This window comes from Cryptomeria japonica, chromosome 3 (assembly GCF_030272615.1).
Source record: "Cryptomeria japonica chromosome 3, Sugi_1.0, whole genome shotgun sequence".
NCBI classification, from domain to species: Eukaryota; Viridiplantae; Streptophyta; class Pinopsida; order Cupressales; family Cupressaceae; genus Cryptomeria; species Cryptomeria japonica.
Window position 1 is genome coordinate 312,128,597 of NC_081407.1, and position 21,688 is coordinate 312,150,284.

A 21,688-nucleotide genomic window follows, 5' to 3' on the forward strand; every position below is an offset into this window, starting at 1 on the left:
TGACCTTAACAACTTCAAAACAACATCAACCAACCTATATTAACCTAAAAATAGCTTATCTTATTAAGTTCTCTACTTGGCACCCTTAAGAGCTCATATGCCAACATTGGCCAAACAAAGACTCTTAGGGCCCTTACAATCATTTGACCACACACTCAATGGCCTCTTGGCCTTATTACAAAACTAAAAATATGATTCCAACATCCTAGAAACAAACTCAACAAAAAATACTAAGTGCCCCTACACCAAGAATGTTCCTGCACCAACAAGAAACTCATCCAGTAACTAAGGCATTTGCCTTAGGGGGAGGCAAATTGATGACAAATCTTGCATTGCCCCTGGTAGTGGTCTAAAAGCCTGTTTCAAATATTTGGAGAAGTCAATTTGGAGGTTAACTAGTGAAGATTTGTTGGATCTTGGATCTAGTTTGGTTTACGGGTAAGTCACTTTATGAGTTATGGTTTGGTCATACATCTACAGTTAAGTATTTCATAATCTTTGGTAGCAAATGCTATATTAAAAGAGATGATTCCATTGGAAAGTTTGATCCTAGATGTGATGAAGGGATATTTTAATGAAATCAAAACATATAGATGTTATAACAAAAGATTGCAGAGAATTGTGAAGATTTTCTAATCAGAACTTATGAGAGAGAATCGAAAGTGGAAATGGTCATAACTAAACCGATAGCACCTATACCAAAAAATAATGTTGAACCAGTTATCCTGACAGTATCAAAAAATTCAACAATAACTGAAGATCAGAGTAGAGAAATAGAAAGTCAAAAGACTCCTAGTTATGTAAGGTTGAATCATTCAGAAGATCAGATAATTGAACAAGAAGAAGGTTGGCAGCTGATGAGGTATGCTTAATTTCTTTAATTGTACCAACATCAGTTATTGAAGCTTGTAAGGATGAATGTTGGATGAAATCTATGGAAGATGAATTGGATTAGTTAGAAAAGGACAACAAATGGACTTGGATGTTATTGGAACTAGGCTTGATTGGTTTGCGATGTATATTCTCAGAAGGAAGGAATTGATTATGTTGAATCCTTGAGCTCCAATAGCTAGGATTTTCTGGTATGGTTTTTATTTTATGATGACTTTACACTATAAGCATGTTCAGATGCGGATTGGGACAGAGATATAGGTAACCGGATAGGCTCATCCGGTGAAGCTTTCTTTCTTGGAAAGAAACTTGTTTTATGGATTAGCAAGAAGCAACCGTGTACTTCTTTATCTACTATTGAAGATGAGTATATTGTTGTTGTTGCTACTAACTGTACACAAGTTCTATGGATGAACCAAATGTTGAAGGATATAAAGATGGATTGTAATGAACCGGTAGTTATTCATTGTAATAACTCTGTTGCTATTGACATATCAAAGAATCTAATATTTCTATCAAGCATAATTTTTTGAAGGAGTAGGTGGAAGCAAATTAAGTTAGTTTGTTTTGAGGAATCATTTGAGTACTTTAGAGACAGGTTGGGGTTTTCTTCTCCTTTGGTAGAGATCTGAGTGATGTTGATTGGCATCAGTCCAGTATGTATTATTGAAGCTATCCTTCATTCTGGATTGATGTGTTGGTGCTACTAATCAGAGGGAGTAATCAACTATATGGTTCAGAGGATTTATGATTTTTGTTTGATGTTTATGTCAGATTTCTAGCATTGATGTCAAAGGGGGAGAGATATTTATGTGAAAAATAGAGCTTAATAGAGATATTAGTCTAAGGGGGAGATTACAGATTGGTTGTATCCCATTAGGGGAGTTTGGTTCAGGTCTATGGATGGTTAATTGGTACAGAGATATTTGGTTCAGAACCTTGAATTGTCATATCATCTTGGGGAGATTGTTGGTTGTCTTCCATTGAGGGAGACTTGTTTGGCATTTCTTGGCACTTGGATGTTTTTCACATATAGTGTTGCCATCAATACCAAAGGGGGAGATTGTTGGCAATTTGGAGGAATTGATTATGTGTTGCATTGATGTTTTGTCATTGATGGCAACACCGGTTGTTTTGGTTGTTTACGAGTTTCTGGTTGGTTCCGGTAGAATGGTTGGATTATGATATTGATTTGGTATGCTCTGGTATGCTTTGGTCTATGGAATTGGTTTGGATTGGTTATTCGTGTGTTTTGATGCATATCACATTTAGTTGGTTCGGGATTTGATGACTCAAATACTATCATTTGTTCTAGTAAGTCTTTTGGTTACCGGTAAGGGTTTTACTAACATCACTTTGTTGAAGATTTTTTGATGCATGTGATAAGTGGTGTTGATGTAGCTTCTAGAAAGTTATCCGGATGATAATGGTTATCATGTTCGTGTTCTAGTTTTTCGTGGTGTTTCATTTGTCTTATGGCAACCTATTATAAGTTTGGTGGTTATTCTGCTAGGTTATGGACTGGTTTATGTAACGTGTGGGTTGATGCTCCCGATACGTTACCGGTTGGATTCATTGATTGGATTATGTTGTTTCGGTCTTAGACCAACTTGGTTGATCATTAGACTGCAGGTTTAAGTTATGAATTTATTGTATTATCTTTTAGGTGGTCGATCTAATTGTTTAAGTCCCAGGTTGGTATAAATGTGATGTAAGATCTCTTTGTAGATCATGTATGGTATGGGTTATGGGATTATCTATATACCAACAATGTTGTAACCATATGTAGAGGTTTTGGTCGATCATAGGTGATCGAATTGGGTTTGTGGAAGAGGTTTAAGGCCTTCGGTATTGAGCTTAACCTGAACTATACTCATGCATGGGAGATGATATACTTGCAGTTCAATCTTCATTCTGGATTGTTGTCAGATGTGTTTTGTAGTCAGTGAGACTCCTTTTGTGATGAGCAGTGTGCTCTAGGCTATTGGCCTTCCTCCATGTGCAGACCCCTTATTGTAATATTTATCCATCTGATCAGTGGATAGATATTGTGGGTCTCCAATCCCAGCGTGGTTTTTCCTCTGAGGTTTTCCGCATATAAATCTCTGGTGTTATGGTGTTTATCTTTGTGGTTGCATTGTTTCTTATTGTTATATGCTTTTATGTTTATCAGTTGCTGAGTTGTTGTATTAATAAGGTTAAATTTCTCCATTCTAGTAGAACACTAATTCACCCTCCCCCCCTCTCAATGTTCTTGGATCCCAACAAGGTTTTCTATATTTGGCTTTCTAAAATCTTCTCCAATCTTGGATGAACTTTTAGAGCCATCATCTTCAAGGTTTATCTTTGATGTGAATTTCTATGAATGTCTTTGGACTATTTTGAACCAAAATAATTAGATTTTTGGCATTCTAAACATTATGACAGTGTGTCAAAGATTGGCAGTAAGTGTATCAAGGTATAGAATAGTCAATAACCTACTTATAAGTAAGGTTATCACTATTCTAGCATGTCAAGAATTAGGAAGCATGATCTACCAAAACAAGTATTCAATCATCTCATAGGATTAGTTAACTTTCACTAGTATCATGCATGTGATAGATTCCAAGAGCTACCAATTTCATAGGATCAACTACCTTTTACTAGTAGCATAAATGTGGTAGATGGTAGGAGCTATTTGACTATACAAGGTTTTGATAGGTTTTTGCTAATGGCATGCAAGTGATGGATGCTAGGATTATATAATATTTAACCAATATAATACAGGAGATGGCCACAAAATTCTTATTATCTCAAGAGTTCAATATTATCATTGGTGTATTAGAAGAATGCATGTGCTTATAGTGTTGAGGTGTGGTTCTTAAGGTTCCTATTATTAAATTATTCTAGGAGATTGATAGTAGATGCACTAGTCTTCTAGGTGAGGTAAAACCATAAGACATCATGATGATGTTTATTCAATTATGTAGTGTCATAAAATTGCAACCACATTAGGGTCTTCATGTTGGTGATTCAAATCCCCAACCCTGATCGAAGACCCGAGACTTGCTCATCCCCAGAAACTGCACTTTTTCTGCCCTCCGCACTACTTGAACCTGCTTCCTATCCTGAGACAAGAGCAGGACATGAGTGTGGCGCCCTTTTCCTTGCCCTATTTTGGGGCCCCCATGTCCTATCTTTGCATTGGAGTTTGCAATTAAAGCGAGAAAACTTTTCCTATGTCGGCTTATGATGAAAAATTAGTTAATTAACCCTAATTAACGAATATATATCACATTTGCCTTCCCTTTTGCATAAGTTGGAAGTTTCATCGATCACACATTCCAGCATTCAAGAGCATTCAAGCATCCCTTTCCAGCATTGAACATTATTAAGTCTCCCTTCAAAGCTAGGTGTTGCATTCAAGTCAAGGATTCAACCATTGAAGAGGAGATACCTTTCAACATTCAATTCAATACAAGAAAATCTACCTAGATTCTATCTACAACCTCCCTTGAGGTGAATTACATTTCAGTCTTTCATTTACATTTACTTGCAAGTACTTTCTTTCATCATTTGGTTAAATCCAAAACTGGGGTTTGACCTGAAGGCAAACCCAAAATCCCAACCCCTTTTCCTCTCTTTTGTATGTGTAGGTTGCAGGTGTGCAACTGTGTTTGCAGATTCAGACTCCATTTGCAGAGGTGGAGAAACTCTTTTCATTTCACGGATTTTTCGAAGGATCGTGTGCACTTTTAGCAGGGTCTCGATAACTTTTCCTCAAATTTGCAGGGCAGCTTCGTCTCAACATATATTATCCAGATCCAAGTGCACAACTTCATCTCACGCTTCTATCTCGAGTTATAATCAGTTCTTTGCTACTTTTGCACTTAGTCTTACAACACATAATTCAATCATTTTTCATTCTAAAAGAGAGGTTAACTTGTCATTTCTATCTCATTATCAATTCATTTAGTATTCAATCTCTTCCCTAAGAGGTTGGATCTAGTGAATTTATCCCTCTTTTAATGTATTGTGGATAAAGTGTTTGAAGGGAAATCCGTAGTGAAACTTTCATCTCTCCTCGGAGGGAAGAAAAACTTTCCTCTTGATCTCTCCATCATTTACCTTTTTCACCATTACAAATTATAAGATGAATTGGAGGCTTAGCGAGATATGAAAATATTAGTAATTGTAATATTTTGAGTTATTATGTGTATGCCCTTATCATTGATGACATGAGTAGTATGGGATCATATCTTGTTGTCATAGCTAACAAGGAACTAGAAAAAAGGATGGGACCCACGATGCCATGTGGGATGGACTAACATTCCACTTTCTAACTAGAATGTGCTTAAAGGCTCATGTGTTAGTGAAGTAGGTGAATTGGAAGGTGCTTACAAAAAAAGGTTACAAACACATGCATACATATGATGTTGTATGGATGAGCTAGCCACATGGTGTGCGTGTGTTGCACACACAAGTTAGTTGCACTAAGTATATATCATGTGTGTGTCAATGAGTCAAACTGTGTATATGTGATATAAGTATGAGTTAGTCACATTATGTATTTGAGATGCATGCATGTTAGAGATATTGTATGCATGCAATGTATGCACAAAGTATTATGTATATATGAGTTAATCATTATGTACGTGTATATATGATTTGTGTATAAATCAATCCCTATATGAATTGTGTGGATTTGTACTTTGATGTTAAAGTGGAACTATCATTTAACTGGAATGCATTGAATATCATATTATTGTATAAAGATTAAATTGAAAGCCTAAGCTCAATTAATAATTGCGATTTAACAACATTTATACTTCAATGGAACTATTGAAAGATTCTTATAACAACATTTATACTTCAATGGAACTATTGAAAGATTCTTATTGCAATAGTTTTCCATCGTTGATCTCAATTTTGGATATAACAGTTTGGAGTTCACTGGATGGATATAAAAGTACACAGATTGAACTTCGGATGGTACAGACCAACGAATAAGGTATTTTATCAGAGCTATATAGGATGAGCATTTTCACATTCTGTAATACTCGCACTGAACATTTTGCTACATAAGTTTTATTTATAAAGGTAAGTTATAAATACTGGGGACATTAGAGTTGAAACTAAATGAGAAGTAGTCCATGGATTATTGATCTGCCCGGTCTTACAACTCGGAAATAGTCAGTCATCTAGTTTCATCATCTGTCTGAGGTTAAGAGGGCTCATAACAGAAGATGAGCCGTTATAAATCTCGTCTACAATGATTCGGTTGGCCTTCTCAGAGGGGTGGTAATTATCCCAGTACAAATATTTATCTCTGTCATTACACAGACTTGAAATCTCAGTGCAGCGGCCGACTCCATTGTAACTTCCTTGCCCGCAACATGCATTAGCAGTATCCACAAATCCTATGAATATAAACACCATGAAATTTAGAATGCTGAAAAAAATCTCCAAAAAATTTGAACGGTAGTAATCAAAAAACAAGCTAAAGGGCTCAATATAAGAACCCTGCTGTAAGGAAAAGACTAACAAGTTTGGCTTTACCGTATGCTGCAGGATTATTGAACAAGCCCATGTTCATTGAGTAGCTGTCGGCATAGGTGAAAACCTGAGCAGAATAGTCATTGTTGAGTCGATTTATAACAGATTCAAGCTGTGAGTTAAAGAGCAAAGCAGCATTCTGTAGTTCTGCAACACATTCGCCTTTTTCAGACCGGGTGGCCTTCACTCCAGGAACACACCCCAATGGCCCTGTTGATGTTACCAGCACTCTTCTTCCTCCCAAGTTGTACAATCGCTGCATTACACAACAAGACATTTCATCAAATGATTTCACAGGTACCAAAAAAATAAATTGTAAAGCTATTAAATCTACAAACTTTCTAGGTTTTGATTTGTTAAAGTGACGCATGTGAAATCACATTCTTTCTTTGTAATTTAAAGAACCTTCTAATTAAATATACTATTTAAATCTAAATATATGAAAATAAAAAAATAGATGAATTGTTTCATGAATGTCAACAAGGGGTGAGTTTTAACACTGCTTGAAAAGAGAAGAGTTATTACATTCACAGCCTAACCCTATATAAAGAACAAGAGATTTACCCTGAGATATTTCTCATATTCTGAGATTATAAACTGAGTGTAATTCGGTAATGTATATTGAATGGACCTCTGTGAGACAGGAAGGAGGTAGTAGTTATTGACGTAATCATTTCCTCCAAGAGTAATCGACATAAGACCCTCCGCAACAAGTTTGTTAGTTGCCTTAACGCCAAGCATCTTCGCCACTTTGTTTTTATATTCAACAAAATACTGAAACTGCTGTGGCATCTTGATAATATTTGCCTGCAAAAAGAGGTAATCATCATTTATTCTCCTCGGTAGAAGTGAAATAAATATGAATCACTAGAATAGAATAAAAAGTATTTATACAAATTGCACTCCAGTGTCGTTTAGAATCCCAACGCCCGCAGAAGCGAAATTAGCACCGCTGAGCAGTGCATTTCCCGTGAGTGAAGGATTCAAATATGGTAGCACAGATTTTGCCCCCAGCTTCATGCCTGCAATTCACATAGAAGTTCTACATTTAACGTCACTTTTATTTCATTCCATCATAGCTTCAAAAACCCAACACCCTTGGGAAGACGATCACACAGAAAACAAGACAACAGAATGGAGAAAGTTATACCAATTGGGTTAGAGTCATTCAATCTCAAAATGCAGTATAGTAAAGAATTCTGAATTATACCCGGCCAATTGGGTTGGAGTCATTCAATCTCAAAATGTAAAGTACAGTAAAGAATTCTGAAGTATACATACCTATAAAATCCGCTAAATTGAGTCCATTAGAGAATCGGCCTGTGGGTGTGTGAGTGGGATAATCTATTCCGTAAGGATAGAAGTTGGCTCTGGCAGTGGTGTCAATGTAATTGTTGTTGCCATTGTCCACCAGTGAGTCTCCAAACACAAAGTAGGCAGGCGCTGCTTTTACCTCACAAAAGAAACCTGATAATATGACCAGTAAGCCAACAAATGACCCAATAAGCATTGCCATTGTCTTCTCACTTTTCACAGTAGATGAATTGGTTTATCCAGTAGTCTTCGCTTTATAGTCCTACCCTGCTTTGGTAACGTCCTTACATGTCTCTTTCTTTAAAGTGATCCAACGTGATCACCTACATTCACAGGATTTCCACCCACTTCTTGATTAAATTTGTCTCCATTGATTGTTTACAGTTAAGAGCTGTTGTCTACTTAAAATGTCTTTATGACAGGATATCTGGTTGGGAATCCAACTTGTACAAAAGTCATCTGTGTGAGATATGGACTGTGGATAATCACAGAGTTTATTGATGATTTTGACACCATAAATATCTCAGCGAGAGCACAATTGATATTTCAACACACAATCTGTAGAGTGCATTGGTAAGTTTAAAAAAGTTTGTAGGTGGTCCAGTCAATTTCAGGGTTCATACGATTATTCAGCATTACACGGTAGAGAACAATGGGACGGTTTTCTTGTTGGTGGTGTGGATTGAGATGAATTAAGAATACATAATCTTATCAAATTGTTTAGAGTGTTACAGCGCTCAGATTATATGATTTAATCAACTAATCACATGAGTAGAGATCAAATCATATAATGTCTATCCAGCATTCAGGGTGTATATTGGAAGATATTCATTAATTAATATATACATTTTAAATATATCTATGAATAAATTTTTTTGAGAGATATTAATTTGGAGATATCTAATTGATATGTCTTTTTATAATTGGTATTAGCTTTTCATAATTCATGTTGTATCAAGAATATAGTTTCCGATATCAATTGTGTATACTTTTTGTATTGACATTTAAGTTTGTACTCAGAAATTCATCATCAAGATGAAGAAAATGGTAAATTAGATTGTAGAAATAGCCTTAAAAAGAGGGGGAAGGGAGGAAGAGAACATGGAGAATGAGGGACAAAAGTGGGCAAGAGGGACAAAAGGGTCAAAAGGGACAAAAGTAGACAAGAGGGACAAAAGTTATCCATTCTCTTCCTCTCTTGCCCCCTTTTTTAAGTCTATTTCTGCAATTGAATTCAAAATATTTTCCTAATCTTGATGATAGATTACTAAGTGTAATCCAAAACATCAATGCAAAATCATAGATAATTGATTCTAGAAGCTATATTTCTAATATCTTGACATATTTAAGGTAAATGCATGCATGATATATTTACTAGTAAATATTTGTATATTTATAATTTATATGTTATTTATAATTAACAATTTAATCATTATATAATACAGCTATAGATATTAAATTAGCTATGATAATATAATATTAATTGCCCCTTCAAAAGTTTTGATGGTGAGAAAAGGTGAAAAATACAAAATGGGTGAAAAAAGTGATAAAATTGAAAAAGGTAGCAAAGTAGGCAGTAACAAAGAAAATAAGGGAGAGCATGGAAAGATGTAGACACAAGAAAACGACAAAAGGTGGGAAGTTGGTTGATCATAATATCCTTGTTGGTCAAAACTAAAGCCTAAATCCTAAGGATTGGTATTCAAAGGAAGTGATTGTAGCAACAAAAAGTTGAGATATTTTTAAAAAGACAAGATATCACATCAATAACGAATTGGAGGCTCAAAATTACTTGGGAAAAAATAGCAAAATATTGGTATCTAATGTCAATGTGGAGGTGGATTCAAAAATTGCCTACATTGTTATTCTATTTTGTATCCAACAATAGATGAACTAAAATAATCATTATCATACCCAACTTCACTGAGATTTGACACCATATTAGTAGAATCAAGGCTTGAATGGGGCAAATGTGCTTTTATTGTCCTATGCGAGAAGTTAACTTTCTAGTCATAAGGTTCCGGTAGATAATGTTATGTCAAAGAAAAATAGAGAAAAAGTCCTAAAAGGAGGGTCATGGTTTATGAGGAACTTTAGGTTCTACCTTAGGGCTTGGTCACTAGGTTTTGATCGATCCAAAGAAATAGTCATAGAGATCCCCCTCTTGATCTAAACGTATAAACTCCTATAGGAGCTTTGGTCAAAGTTATTTTTTGGGAGGTTGGGAAATCCTTGAAAATATACATTTAGAATTATTTAGCTACAAAAGGGAAGGCGTTGACAACTCATGCAAGGATCTATGTGCAAATTAAGTCAAATTAGCTAATAAAATGAGTAGCCCAGTTAAAATCAACTCTCAAGGTTTAGATTTAGGAGCAAGATTATTATTTATATGCATTTGATGTTTAATGAAACTATAGTATCGTTCCTGCATACTTATTCTAGCAAGTGTGTGTGGGTGCCCCCTATTCTAGTAGGTGACTCACCCTACAATTCAATGTGACTGATTTGAGCAAGAGGTATCTCCCCTATTATTCGCAAAGGGGTGGGGGGCATAGTATGGCAGTGGGTGGAAAGTAATGCAGAGTTGTCTTATTCTAGTAGGTTGATTAATTAAGGGCATGTACTATTCATTGGGCAGTTTAATTTACCCCTAGAACTTAGGAAGAATATCGAACTGCTTTATCTTTCGAGGGTTCGACTAGATCCCTAGAAGATAAATGGTGCTTCTATTGAAAACCCTAGTGCCTTACAATTGAGCCACCTCCCTAGAGGGGGGCCGAGGTGTTGTTGAACTACCATAGAATAGTAGGTTGGCCATATTTCTAAAGTGTGTGATAAGGAATGCATAAGTTGCCGCTATATGGGTCCAAGATTTGGCAAGAATTTTTTGTGGCTAAACATTTGAATTTGAATTTGAATTTAATCGAAGTCGAGAGAACCCTCTATTGAATCAACAAAAGGGAGCTCAAAAGGAACTTAAATGTTCCATCCTTAGTAAATTGAAGATTTTAAGGATAAGGATAAAGAGTTAGAATTTAAATAATTTTTGAAAAAGGAGGTATTATCCACCCTCCCAATTGATGAGGGGGAAGATGGATTAGATGCCCTTTTGGAGGAAGGAAAAGAAAATAAGAATTGGTTAGAGAGATTTATGAAGGGGAAACCACTATTGAGGATTATTGTGTAGTCATAAGAAAAGATAAAGGGGATGGAAAATTATCAATCCACCCTTTGACTTCAATAGATATTTGTGTCAATGGGATTAAAGAGGTTGCAAGACTAATTCTAGTAACCAAATTGATCTCAAAGAAATATCTAGAAAATAGACATATGTGTCAATTATATTTTTTTATGGAATTCGATGTGAGAATCTCTTGCTAGGATAAGGTGACATTAACCTTGAAAATCCTAACCCATTCATATGTCTCCATTTTCCTTGGAAAGTGTTCCCTAGGACACATGAGAGAAAAAAATTAAATATTTGTACTTTATGGCTAATTATATTTTCATTTTCAAGAGGTATACATGTGAAGATGATAAGGATAAATTAAAATAGACAAATTACTCTCTTTTAGGCATCCACATTCCAATATGAAGGATCATACATTGGGCACCCAATATTGGGAAGAGAAAGGGTGTCTATTGGGAGATCCAAAGACTCATCTAGAATTATTAAGAATCCAAAAGGTCAAAAGTTTGAGAGGTTATCTAAATTAGGTGCCCATGTTAGAATCACTTGAAGGGAACTAATTAATATTTAATTGTATCTATTAGATGTTCATTGTCCAAGGCATGGGTTTTACCAAGTGATATTTTGCATCTTGTTTTGGGAAACAAAAATGGTTTTCCCTCTCCCTGTTTGCTATAAATTGGAGTCATGGCATAGTTGTTTCATCACAGATTTCTTTTATTTTCCAAGTGGTTCTGGGTTTAGTTAGAGAAGTGTAGTGAAGTGTATTATTGTGTTCTCTCTTTTGAAGAATAATAATATATTTGTCCTTATTCTCTAGTGGATTTTTTCTTGTTCAAAAGGGTTTCTCCACATAAATATTGTGTCTCTTTTGGTAGGCTAATTTTATATTTATGTTTAATGGTGCAATCACATTTTTATTTCAGATTTGATAATCTAATTTCAAATTTATAGTCATGTATAAGAAAGTTAATATTACAATATTTCTTCACCTTGTTTCTTAATATTTGGTATTAGAGCCGATGGTTCTGTTGAGAGGAGCACATGTGTCTTTCTCTTTAAGTGTTCAATTTTTTTTCTATAGTGAGAGATTTTGTTTTGTGGTTTTATAGATATGAGAAAAATATTGAAAGCCATGGCTTCTACTTCTTGCATGGATATTGATAAATTCAATGGTAGGAGCTACAAGATGTTGAATAGGTAAGAATCTTCAAGAAAACCATGCCAAGACCATCAATGAACAATTAAGAACTAGATTGACTTAGTAACATCAAGTAAATGCATCCAAGCACCAAAAATATTTCTTGGACCTAAAAGAATTTGAATATAATTACTCAAGAGCTCTAATCAAATCAAGAGGGGATCCTCATTTTGTTGATTCAAAGTATGGGGTGTGTCTAGAAGGGCAAAAAACTCCCCTCATATTCTTAGTTAATTATATACTGCCATCATAATCTCTTACAAACTTCTTATAGAAACTTTCAGAACCATGAAAATATCCTAAACTCCAACATTTGCTAATGTATGCCACTTAACAATTACTCTTCCATTTTTTGGATCCATATCAAAACCTTAAATTGAGATTACAATCCCCAAGTATACCAATCTTAATTTCATGAAATTACACTTCTTTATATCAGTACATTTTTTTTTCTTCTTTCAATATTTTCAATAGTAATATAGTTTTCTAGGTGCTCTTTCTTAGTTTTGTTGAAAATCAAAATATTATCCAAGTAGACAATTATCAATTTACCCAAATATTTCTTCAACACTTCATCCACTAGCTTCATGAATATATTAAGTGTGTTAGTCAAACCAAAGGGAATAACCAACCAGTTATATATATAGTCCTTCATTTATCTTAAATATAATATTCCATTAGGCTCCTTCTCTAATTTCGATATGATGATATGTGCTCTTCAAATTAATCATTATAAAATATTTGTCTCATCTCAAATGATCCATTATATTATACATCCTTCATAATGAGAATCTATTATTTTTATGATCTTTTTGCTTTCATTGGATTTTGTACATAGTCTTTACTCACCATCATTCTTGGGTGCTAGGGATCAAACTTTTCCTGATCAAACCTTTCATTATCAATTCTTACACTAGTTTTTTTAATTTTCTTCATTCTATGTGGAACCTTATTTGGCAAAATTTATCATATAATCAAGTCAATGTGGTGATTGATACTCCTCATCATTGGTAGTCCATCTAACATATCAACCAATATGATGTCTTGATACTCTATCAATAATTTTATAACACTTCACATTTCTAATGCCACAAACTATAGCAACTAATGAAAAATGCACATTATCATGTCTAAATCCATTTAAGTACTTCCTTTCATCCACTAAACATTTTTTGGTACCACTTACACACTTTCCTTTCTTTCTCCTTCAAATACATTAAGATACATTTCCTAGATCATTCATTATTACAATGTAGGTATTTTTTCTCCCATCATGTCTAAATTTTCAATCATATTTCAGTACACTAACCAATAATAATTTACATATATAAATCATCATAATATCACACGAAACTCATCATGATATGTACCTATCTTGAATTTCACCAAAATTTGTTCAATCTACCAATACCTTTTGTTCTCCTTGACCAAGCAATACTATATGGATTAAGATAGTACAACATCTTCAACCTCAACTTGTAAACCATTTTTTTAGAATAAAATTATATGTTTTACCACTGTCAATGATGACTTAACGAAATTTTCTTTTCATCTTGCATACTATTTTTTTTTTTTTGTATTGGATATTATTCATCCACCACATTTATTCTTAGCAAATCTATTCTCATTACTAATTAGTCTTCTTTCTCTAGATCTATAGCTAATATTTTATATTATTCATCTACATAAGTAGTTCCTTGTCTAGCTCTTGCCTCTTGGTCTCTTATTTATAGTTTGTGTAAAGATTCAAACACTGCATGATCTTCAAGTCGACACTAAAAAAAAGGTTCCAAAAAATTATCTACCATCACTTCTCTCATAGAGATTCCTTTGCCTCTTCGATATCCATCCATTATATGATTATGGTACGAGCTACTACTTCTCTACACTTGTGATAATAAATAGTGATTCCTCCTTCATTATGGTATGAGTTACTATAATTGCAGCATGTATTTCAACTCTTATTTGTTTCCAATTCTTCATATTGACACATACTTCTCTATAGTATTCCCCATTTTTCTCTTTCGAAGTTCTATATATCCTTAAATGTTTCATTTAGTTGAACATTTCTATTATCAATCCAGCTTATATTCTTCTTCTATTATTTGGATATTCAATGGAGTCAACTCCTCTTGAATTGATCCTCTTAAACCATTGATGTAGCTTCCCACCCTCTCCTAGCCCTCATTATGATGACTTGCTCTAATTATTGGCATGCAACATTATTTAGTATAATCATTCACAATCATATTATTTTACTTTATATTATGCAACTTCTTCAACAATTTGAAATGATAATTTTGAAGAATGAATTTAGATTTCAAATTTATTCCAATGCTAGGTTTACCTTTTTTATTTATTTCTAACTAAATTTATTTTAATGATAGCATGAACTTCCAAATTCGTCATAGAAAATTTTACCCTATCTAAATCATCAATATCTTTATACTCATTTTTTTGTAGATTAATTATCGAACCTATCAATTCTTAAGAATACTTGACATAGCTATATTAACATGATTTCTTACTTATCATCTTCTTCGTGTCATGACCCTCATTTATTTATTAAATTATAATTACATTTATATGAATTAAAGAATACTACAAAATCTAACATTTATAACCTATTCATCATCATGAAATGTCATCAAGGTGTTAACGTTCTTATAATCAATTTCATTACCTTATGAAGTTTATCGATCTTCTTTTTATTGGCATTATTATATTAATATGTATATGACATTGATTGAAGTTTTAGGTCACTATTTTTTTTTTTATTATTTAGATTCAATCTAGATAAGATTTCATGATTGACTAGTGGATCATTGTGTGTGGAATTAATTTAGCAATCATAAATCTCTCTATAATTAATAAAAATGATCACTATATAATTATTAAAGTAGACATGTTTCAGTATATATGAAAATTAATGTATTATTGAATTTACATGATAAATTTTATTATGTACTATTATAACATGTGTGTATCTATTGTTATTTTATTTTAAATTGCTTCATTAACATAATGCAATTTTTTAAAGAAAGTTGATCTCATAGAGATAATATTTTTTGTGAGATTCCACCATATAATGTCATTTTCATCCAACTTTAAACTACACACACTAAGCAGCATATTAAGCGGACGCGTCTATTCTTGCTTCAAAACGACAGTTGGGATTGACTAACATGCATGTTAGTCGCGCGTTTTACACCGTCGATTTTGCAATTAACGGTTGTGATTGACTAACTTGTCGCTAACACACTATAAGAAAGATCCGTTTTGAAACCAGAATAGACGTAGCCATATTAAGCCTAGAAGTCAAAGCTTAATTGTGTGATTTAACCCATCAAATCATTTTCCACTTATATCATTTTTCACTTATATTGTTGACTGTTAAATACTTACATTGTATATATATTGTGATTTTTATCATTATTCTTTTCCTCCATGATCATTGAAAATGGAACCACTAAGATGCAGTATGCCTGGCTAAAAATAGTCGGCTGGAAAAGGAGAAGACAATAATTATATGAAATAGGGAAGCAAGAACAAAAGTGACGTAGAGAAGGTGAGAGAGTGAGGAGGTGCAAAGGAAAATGTTTGGCGTAAAGAAGGAAGAATTCAGAGTTCACGTGCTTCCATATTTCACATGCATGCCTACCAGAGCAATTTATATTCATGCTTTTCTATGCTCATTCCCATTCCATGAGATCTCATTTTATGGAGGTATTATACATTAATTCAGTTCGTGTGTCTTGCCAATGCATTTGTAATTCTCATGCATGTTTTGTACGTTTGATGGGATTCTATATTGTTTCAAGAATTTTAATAATATTGTTAGAGTGTTGGGTGTCTATGGTATATTATTAAAGTGTTTTTTATTGTAAACAATTACAATATAAAATAAAATATCTTCTTTAGAATTTATATGAATTTATATGTGATTATGTGTATTCTTATGATGAACGAATACCAATTTGATACTATTGATTAGTATAAACTTAGAGAGTTGGGTGTATCATATTCTTGATAGTTTATAGAATCAAATGACATTAACAATCTTATTGTTGGAGAAAACTTTAATAAGCTCTGGTATTTATGCCAACACTATGATAATCTATAATCATCAATACAAAGTGATATAGATACTAATATAATCTCCCATTTTCTAGAATTAACCTATTACAATTTTGGAATATCTACAACAAATATGACTTATGAATATAGATATTTTATTGAATAGCTCTAAGTTTAGTTCAAGTACATACTTCTTATTTGTATGCTTTAATATATCCTTCTAATAAACTTTGTACCATCAATCATCATAGTATTTACAAATGCTTCCTTTCAAATTTTATTTGTTAGCTCTCATATTCCATCATTTTCAGGTTCGAAAATCCTGGTTATTATTATTTACTATTTATCTTCAAATGGATGATGGTAAATGTTATTTAAATTATCATATTAATTTCTATGGTTATCTAGTTTGTCATATATGGTTATCTATTTATTAGAATCATTTGATCATAAATTAGGGTTTCACCAAATGATATGGTAAAACCACTAATTTTTGCTTATGAGTCAATTACATTAAATAGGGGTGGATCCAATAGATCGAGCCTTAGTTCAACGAAGATAGGGCTGAGAATTCTGATTAGATCCATTGGTTGGAGTTTGATTCCCTCTTTTTAAGTTGAATTGTGAAAATGTTGAAATTAGGGCAAATGTGTTGAAATTGAAGTAATTATGCATAAATAGTGAGCTTCAGTTGTAAAACGGAGGCATGGACCTAGATCCAAGTAATATGAGAGTGTTTGAATCTATTCCCAAAAGGTCATCTTGAATTGTTGAGATCAAAATGCCCATCGCTTTGGTCCTCTGCACTTTTTGTTATCTAAAGGGGAACCTGTTTGTCTCTATGAATTATGTCGATCCTAAAAGTTACAGCTTCACACTTTTTCTTGTGCATAGTAGAGAAGGGAAACTGGTTGGGAATAGGGATTTGCCTAAGTCAAACCCCGATTTAGGGATTAACCTTGAATGAATAATGCAAATACTGAAATAAATAATGGAAGGATATACCTCAAATATGTAATTATTTATGATGATGTTTTGCTTCTTGAATTTAATCACATATGTTGTATGAAATGGCATGAACATGAAAAAGCCCTAATCACACACACATGCTTGCATATGAATGATGTAATTTTGCTCCACAATGGTTGAATGTAGCCTTGAAGACCTCTAAAAATGCTTACTGATGAATTCTTTATGGATACAAGAATGCTTGATATATCTAGTTATGATGGTTGGATGAAATTAGGTTGATCAAATATCTTTATATAGGGGTATCTAGGTCATTAACCGATTAAGCCAACCTCCAATGGTCATGCAGAGCCACAAAGTTGAATTTATGTCGAAGTGATAGGGCCTTTCTCCCATTTCAAAATAAGGCCCAATTAAGAGGGACCAGAGTGCTAGGTTCTCTAGTCTTAGGAGCACCCTAGTCCTTCTTAGTTAGGGACCTCAATTTAGCCCTAGGAAGAAGGACACCCCTCTAGGAAATCAATTAGTGGGTGTACATGACATCAAAACTAAATATAAGGCACTAGACAAACCTAAATAGGATATGAGGGACATGCTAAAGTAGGGGCACAAACATGAGGTATAAATTGGCCCAGTGACAATTCATGATGCTATATTTAGCCCCATTTTTATGGGAGTATGAGCCTATGCAAATAATTATGGTAAAGTAGATGAAAGAGATGAAAGAGAGGAGCAATTAGGAGCATAATCACAAGGAGTATAAGACATCACTATTTTTGAGGAACCAAGCCCCCAATCTTAGGATATTAATGTAAGTTCTAATACTTAATGTAAAGTACAAATGCCAATAGCTAACAAGATGAGAGGGGGGGGGTGAATCATACAAACTTAATCTTCCATAAAATCAACAGATTCAAACTCGGTAACTTATACTTCAGCAATATAACCAAAAACTGCTAAACATGTTAACTCATAAACACATAATCATCATAACACTCATAACACCAGATTTAACGTGGAAACCCAAATAGGGAAAAACCATTGTGGGATTTCGGACCCACTAAGAAATATACTCTTCTAGAGTATGCTCGGTTAAAAGCAAATCCTGTTAAAGATTACAAACACATTGCTAGATGTGACCCGGTTAAGGGATTTCCCTTAGATCTGTTAGGATCTTCACTTTGTTAGAAGTGACCTTGTCAAAGGATTTCAAACACTCATTTAGAATGTTACCTTGCTAGAGGGTTTACAAATAAGACTGTTAAGTCCACTTGGTTAAGAGATTTCCTATCACTTACAAAATAACAGTAATAAAAATATATCTGTAACTTCACATCTAAAATGCTAAAGCAGATTCTTATTTGCTCAAAACAATCTAGTCATAAGACTTATCTTGTCCCTCTGCTGGACTCTTTACTCTGTTATTCAAACAGGTCTTCAAGCTTATGTGCTCGGTAATCACTATGTAGCATCCCTATGCTTACACTTGCCTGCATACATTGTTTATTAACAATTCCTTATTTATAAATAATTGCTAACCGCTAAATTTCCTTGATCACATTTCCCATCATCAATCTTAGCTGCCAGATCTTCAAACTTGACCAGGTTCAATGTATCCTTCCGATCTGAAAATGTTTTACCTTGCCTCGAGACTTGCATTCCTTTCTTGGAACTTGTACAAGGTTATTGCGGTTCAATCTGTGTTGAGATCTTCCTGCCGACTTTCCTTTGCCATAGATCCTTAACAAACTTCATGCACGACATACCAATCATTTATACATCTCTAGCTAATCATTGTCCTTCATTAAATAATGCTTTTATCCATCCAATGTGCACTGTCATAACTCGGTTGCAACTCGGTAAATACTAAACTTTACTCGGTAGACATTCCGCCTTCATTAACCGATATCGATAACCTTAGGGTTTACCGACTAGGTTCTTTGCTCGGTGACATAGTATAGTATTAACCTTACAATCAACAACATATGTAGGACATCAAAACAATCTAAACATCATGATCTCATTATTGTCTAACTCGGTAATAGTTGCCCATTAAATATCTTATTTCTCCCCTTATTCATCACATTCTTTCTGTGTCTTTTACCGACATCTTAATTCTCTTCAAATCAATCTTCTCAAGATATGGCAACATCATACTGAATCAGAAAATCAATTTCTTGACATCAATGACAAAATAATGTTATAAAGATAGTTATCATCCTTTTTCAGTTATATCAATAATCTTCAACAACCTTCTCAATATCCTTCATGAATATCAACAATTTTTCTTTCTACTGAAATGGCAACAATTAACTTAGTCAATCACATGCCCGGGCACACAAAACAAGATAAAAATTAAAAGGAAAACAAAGGCAAACAAAGACAAAAGACAAAAAACACACACAAAAGAGTAAAAGCCAAAACAAGACCTCAAGTCAACTAGCCGAAGAGACCTCAATATCAAAATATCTCAACCACTAATGTCATTCTTGAAAATTAAATCTCAAGAACACAAGTTATTACATAAAAGAGAAAGAGTGAGCATCATCCATTAACTGCAAATATAAAAGCTAGAGTTCATGAGAAGAAAGGAGGAAGCACAAATACACATTCTAGATGTGTTTTTCTAGGTGATCTATGAGTTCAGAAGAATGAGAGCTTGGACATGGATACACGTTCTAGATGTGTTTTTCTAGGTGTTGCATGTTGGGGAGGAGAGTAGGAATAGTCTAGTTGTGTTTTGCTAATTCCTCTCAACCTTGTGCATGCGTGCAAGTGATGTCTGGTTCCATGTGTTAAGAATCTCATATAAGAGTTTAAATTATTTTGTTTCAAGAATGCAACAACCTGTGTATGACATATAATGAAAAATGCCAAGGGGCAAGTGTCTGGTTTTAGGAACATCTCATATAAGAGTTTGTTTGCTCTAGTTTCAAGAATGTGTAATCTCGTGTAAGACAAATATATGTTTGGTTTTAAGGACATCCCATGTAAGAATTTGTTTTCTCTGGTTTCAAGAATGTGCACCTCGTCTAAGACATAAATGTTACATCTAGTTTCAGGCATGAAGCATCTCATGTAAGAGTTTGTTTTCTCTAGTTTCGAGACTAGACACCCCATTTAAGACATGCAAAAAATATAGTACAAAGAGTGCAATATGTATGTCCCCCCTTAAGATGTCAACATAGCCCTATTTTGATGTCTTAATGAAGCTAGAAACAAGGATACCCACCTTCAACACCAAGGAGATATCCTTTTAGGCAACAATGTTCATAAATCCAAGCTAAAGAGGTAATACTTTTACAAGCAAGGATAAGATAATTGAAAAAAATATATCTTGCAACAAGTGTAAAGGGAATCCTTGGAGGAAAAGAGATCTTTGCTTAAAAGACATCTACCTCCAAGATGAGTTCTTGATCAAACATAACATCTTCTATCAAAAGAAGCCTAGAAGAAGAAAAAGAATGCATACCTTCTCCCTGTTGCTAGGTGAAAGGGATTCTTGATGAAGGATGAAACACTTTTGGCCCAATGTGGGGGATAAGTTTATAATAGATATATATTCCCAATTGTAAAGAGGTCGCATTCAAAGACACATATCTCTTGTATGAGAGAATAATTGAGTAAACAACAACTTCACATAAGGAATGACATCAAATCATTAGTAAATACCGCTCAACAAAAGAAAATTGGATCCTTAAAAAGGATAGGAAATATCAATTCCCCCCAGCATAGGGACAATGAGAAGAATTACACAGCTTATAAGGAGAGGTTAGACATAAGAAAATGTAAAATGCACTTACATGAAGGAATATTAAATGCAAAAAAAGACATTAATATATATAAAATGAAACTCTAAAGAAGAGGTAATCTTCAAAGAGAGAGAGAGAATTAGAATGAAGGATCATAAACTCCCCTAAGGAAAGATTAATCATAATGTATATACTATTCCATTCATGAAAGGACATCAAAGCATGAAAAATGTAACCCCTAAAAGGGAATAGTGAAATTTTAGATAGAGAGAAGAGATAGGATAATATTCTTGTCACCCCAAGTGTAGAGGCAAGAATGACTTATGTTGCTGCCCCAAGATGATTGTAATTGAAAAAGCATCACCTCTTATGACAAAGAGCTCCTAATTAAGTTAACTACTAGTGCCATAGGATGAGGAGCAACATGGAGGGTGAATGGAGTGCTAAGGCACTACCTCTTCACCAAGGAAAAGTGCAAGATCAGTTGTAAGAGCTATGTGAGCCCTATCATATTGTTCTTCCATAAATGTTTTAAATGATTTACACTTTCCAATAGAATGACAATAACTATGATAAAAAATACAATGTTCATCACCTTTCTTATGCTTATAATTGTAATTAATTTTAATGAAAGGAAAAACGACACTCTTAGCATACTTAATATATGCGGGAAAATGTGGAGACGAAAATGAATAACTCGAGTTCAAAAGACCCACACACCAATGAGACTCTTGGTGAAAGTATATGAACTAATTC

The 21,688-nt window shown here is 33.8% G+C and overlaps 1 protein-coding gene across 1 annotated transcript; it reads right to left on the reverse strand.

The window, feature by feature from the left end:
- Positions 1–5,646: 5,646 nt before the first annotated feature.
- LOC131047948 (GDSL esterase/lipase LTL1) lies at positions 5,647–7,961 on the reverse strand. Its single transcript, XM_057981763.2, has 5 exons — positions 7,708–7,961; positions 7,321–7,448; positions 6,991–7,233; positions 6,430–6,682; positions 5,647–6,290 (listed from the first exon to the last, which is right to left on the reverse strand). Exons 1-5 carry the CDS (start codon positions 7,940–7,942, stop codon positions 6,064–6,066), a joined length of 1,086 nt encoding a protein of 361 aa, XP_057837746.2. The 5' UTR covers positions 7,943–7,961; the 3' UTR covers positions 5,647–6,063.
- Positions 7,962–21,688: the final 13,727 nt, after the last annotated feature.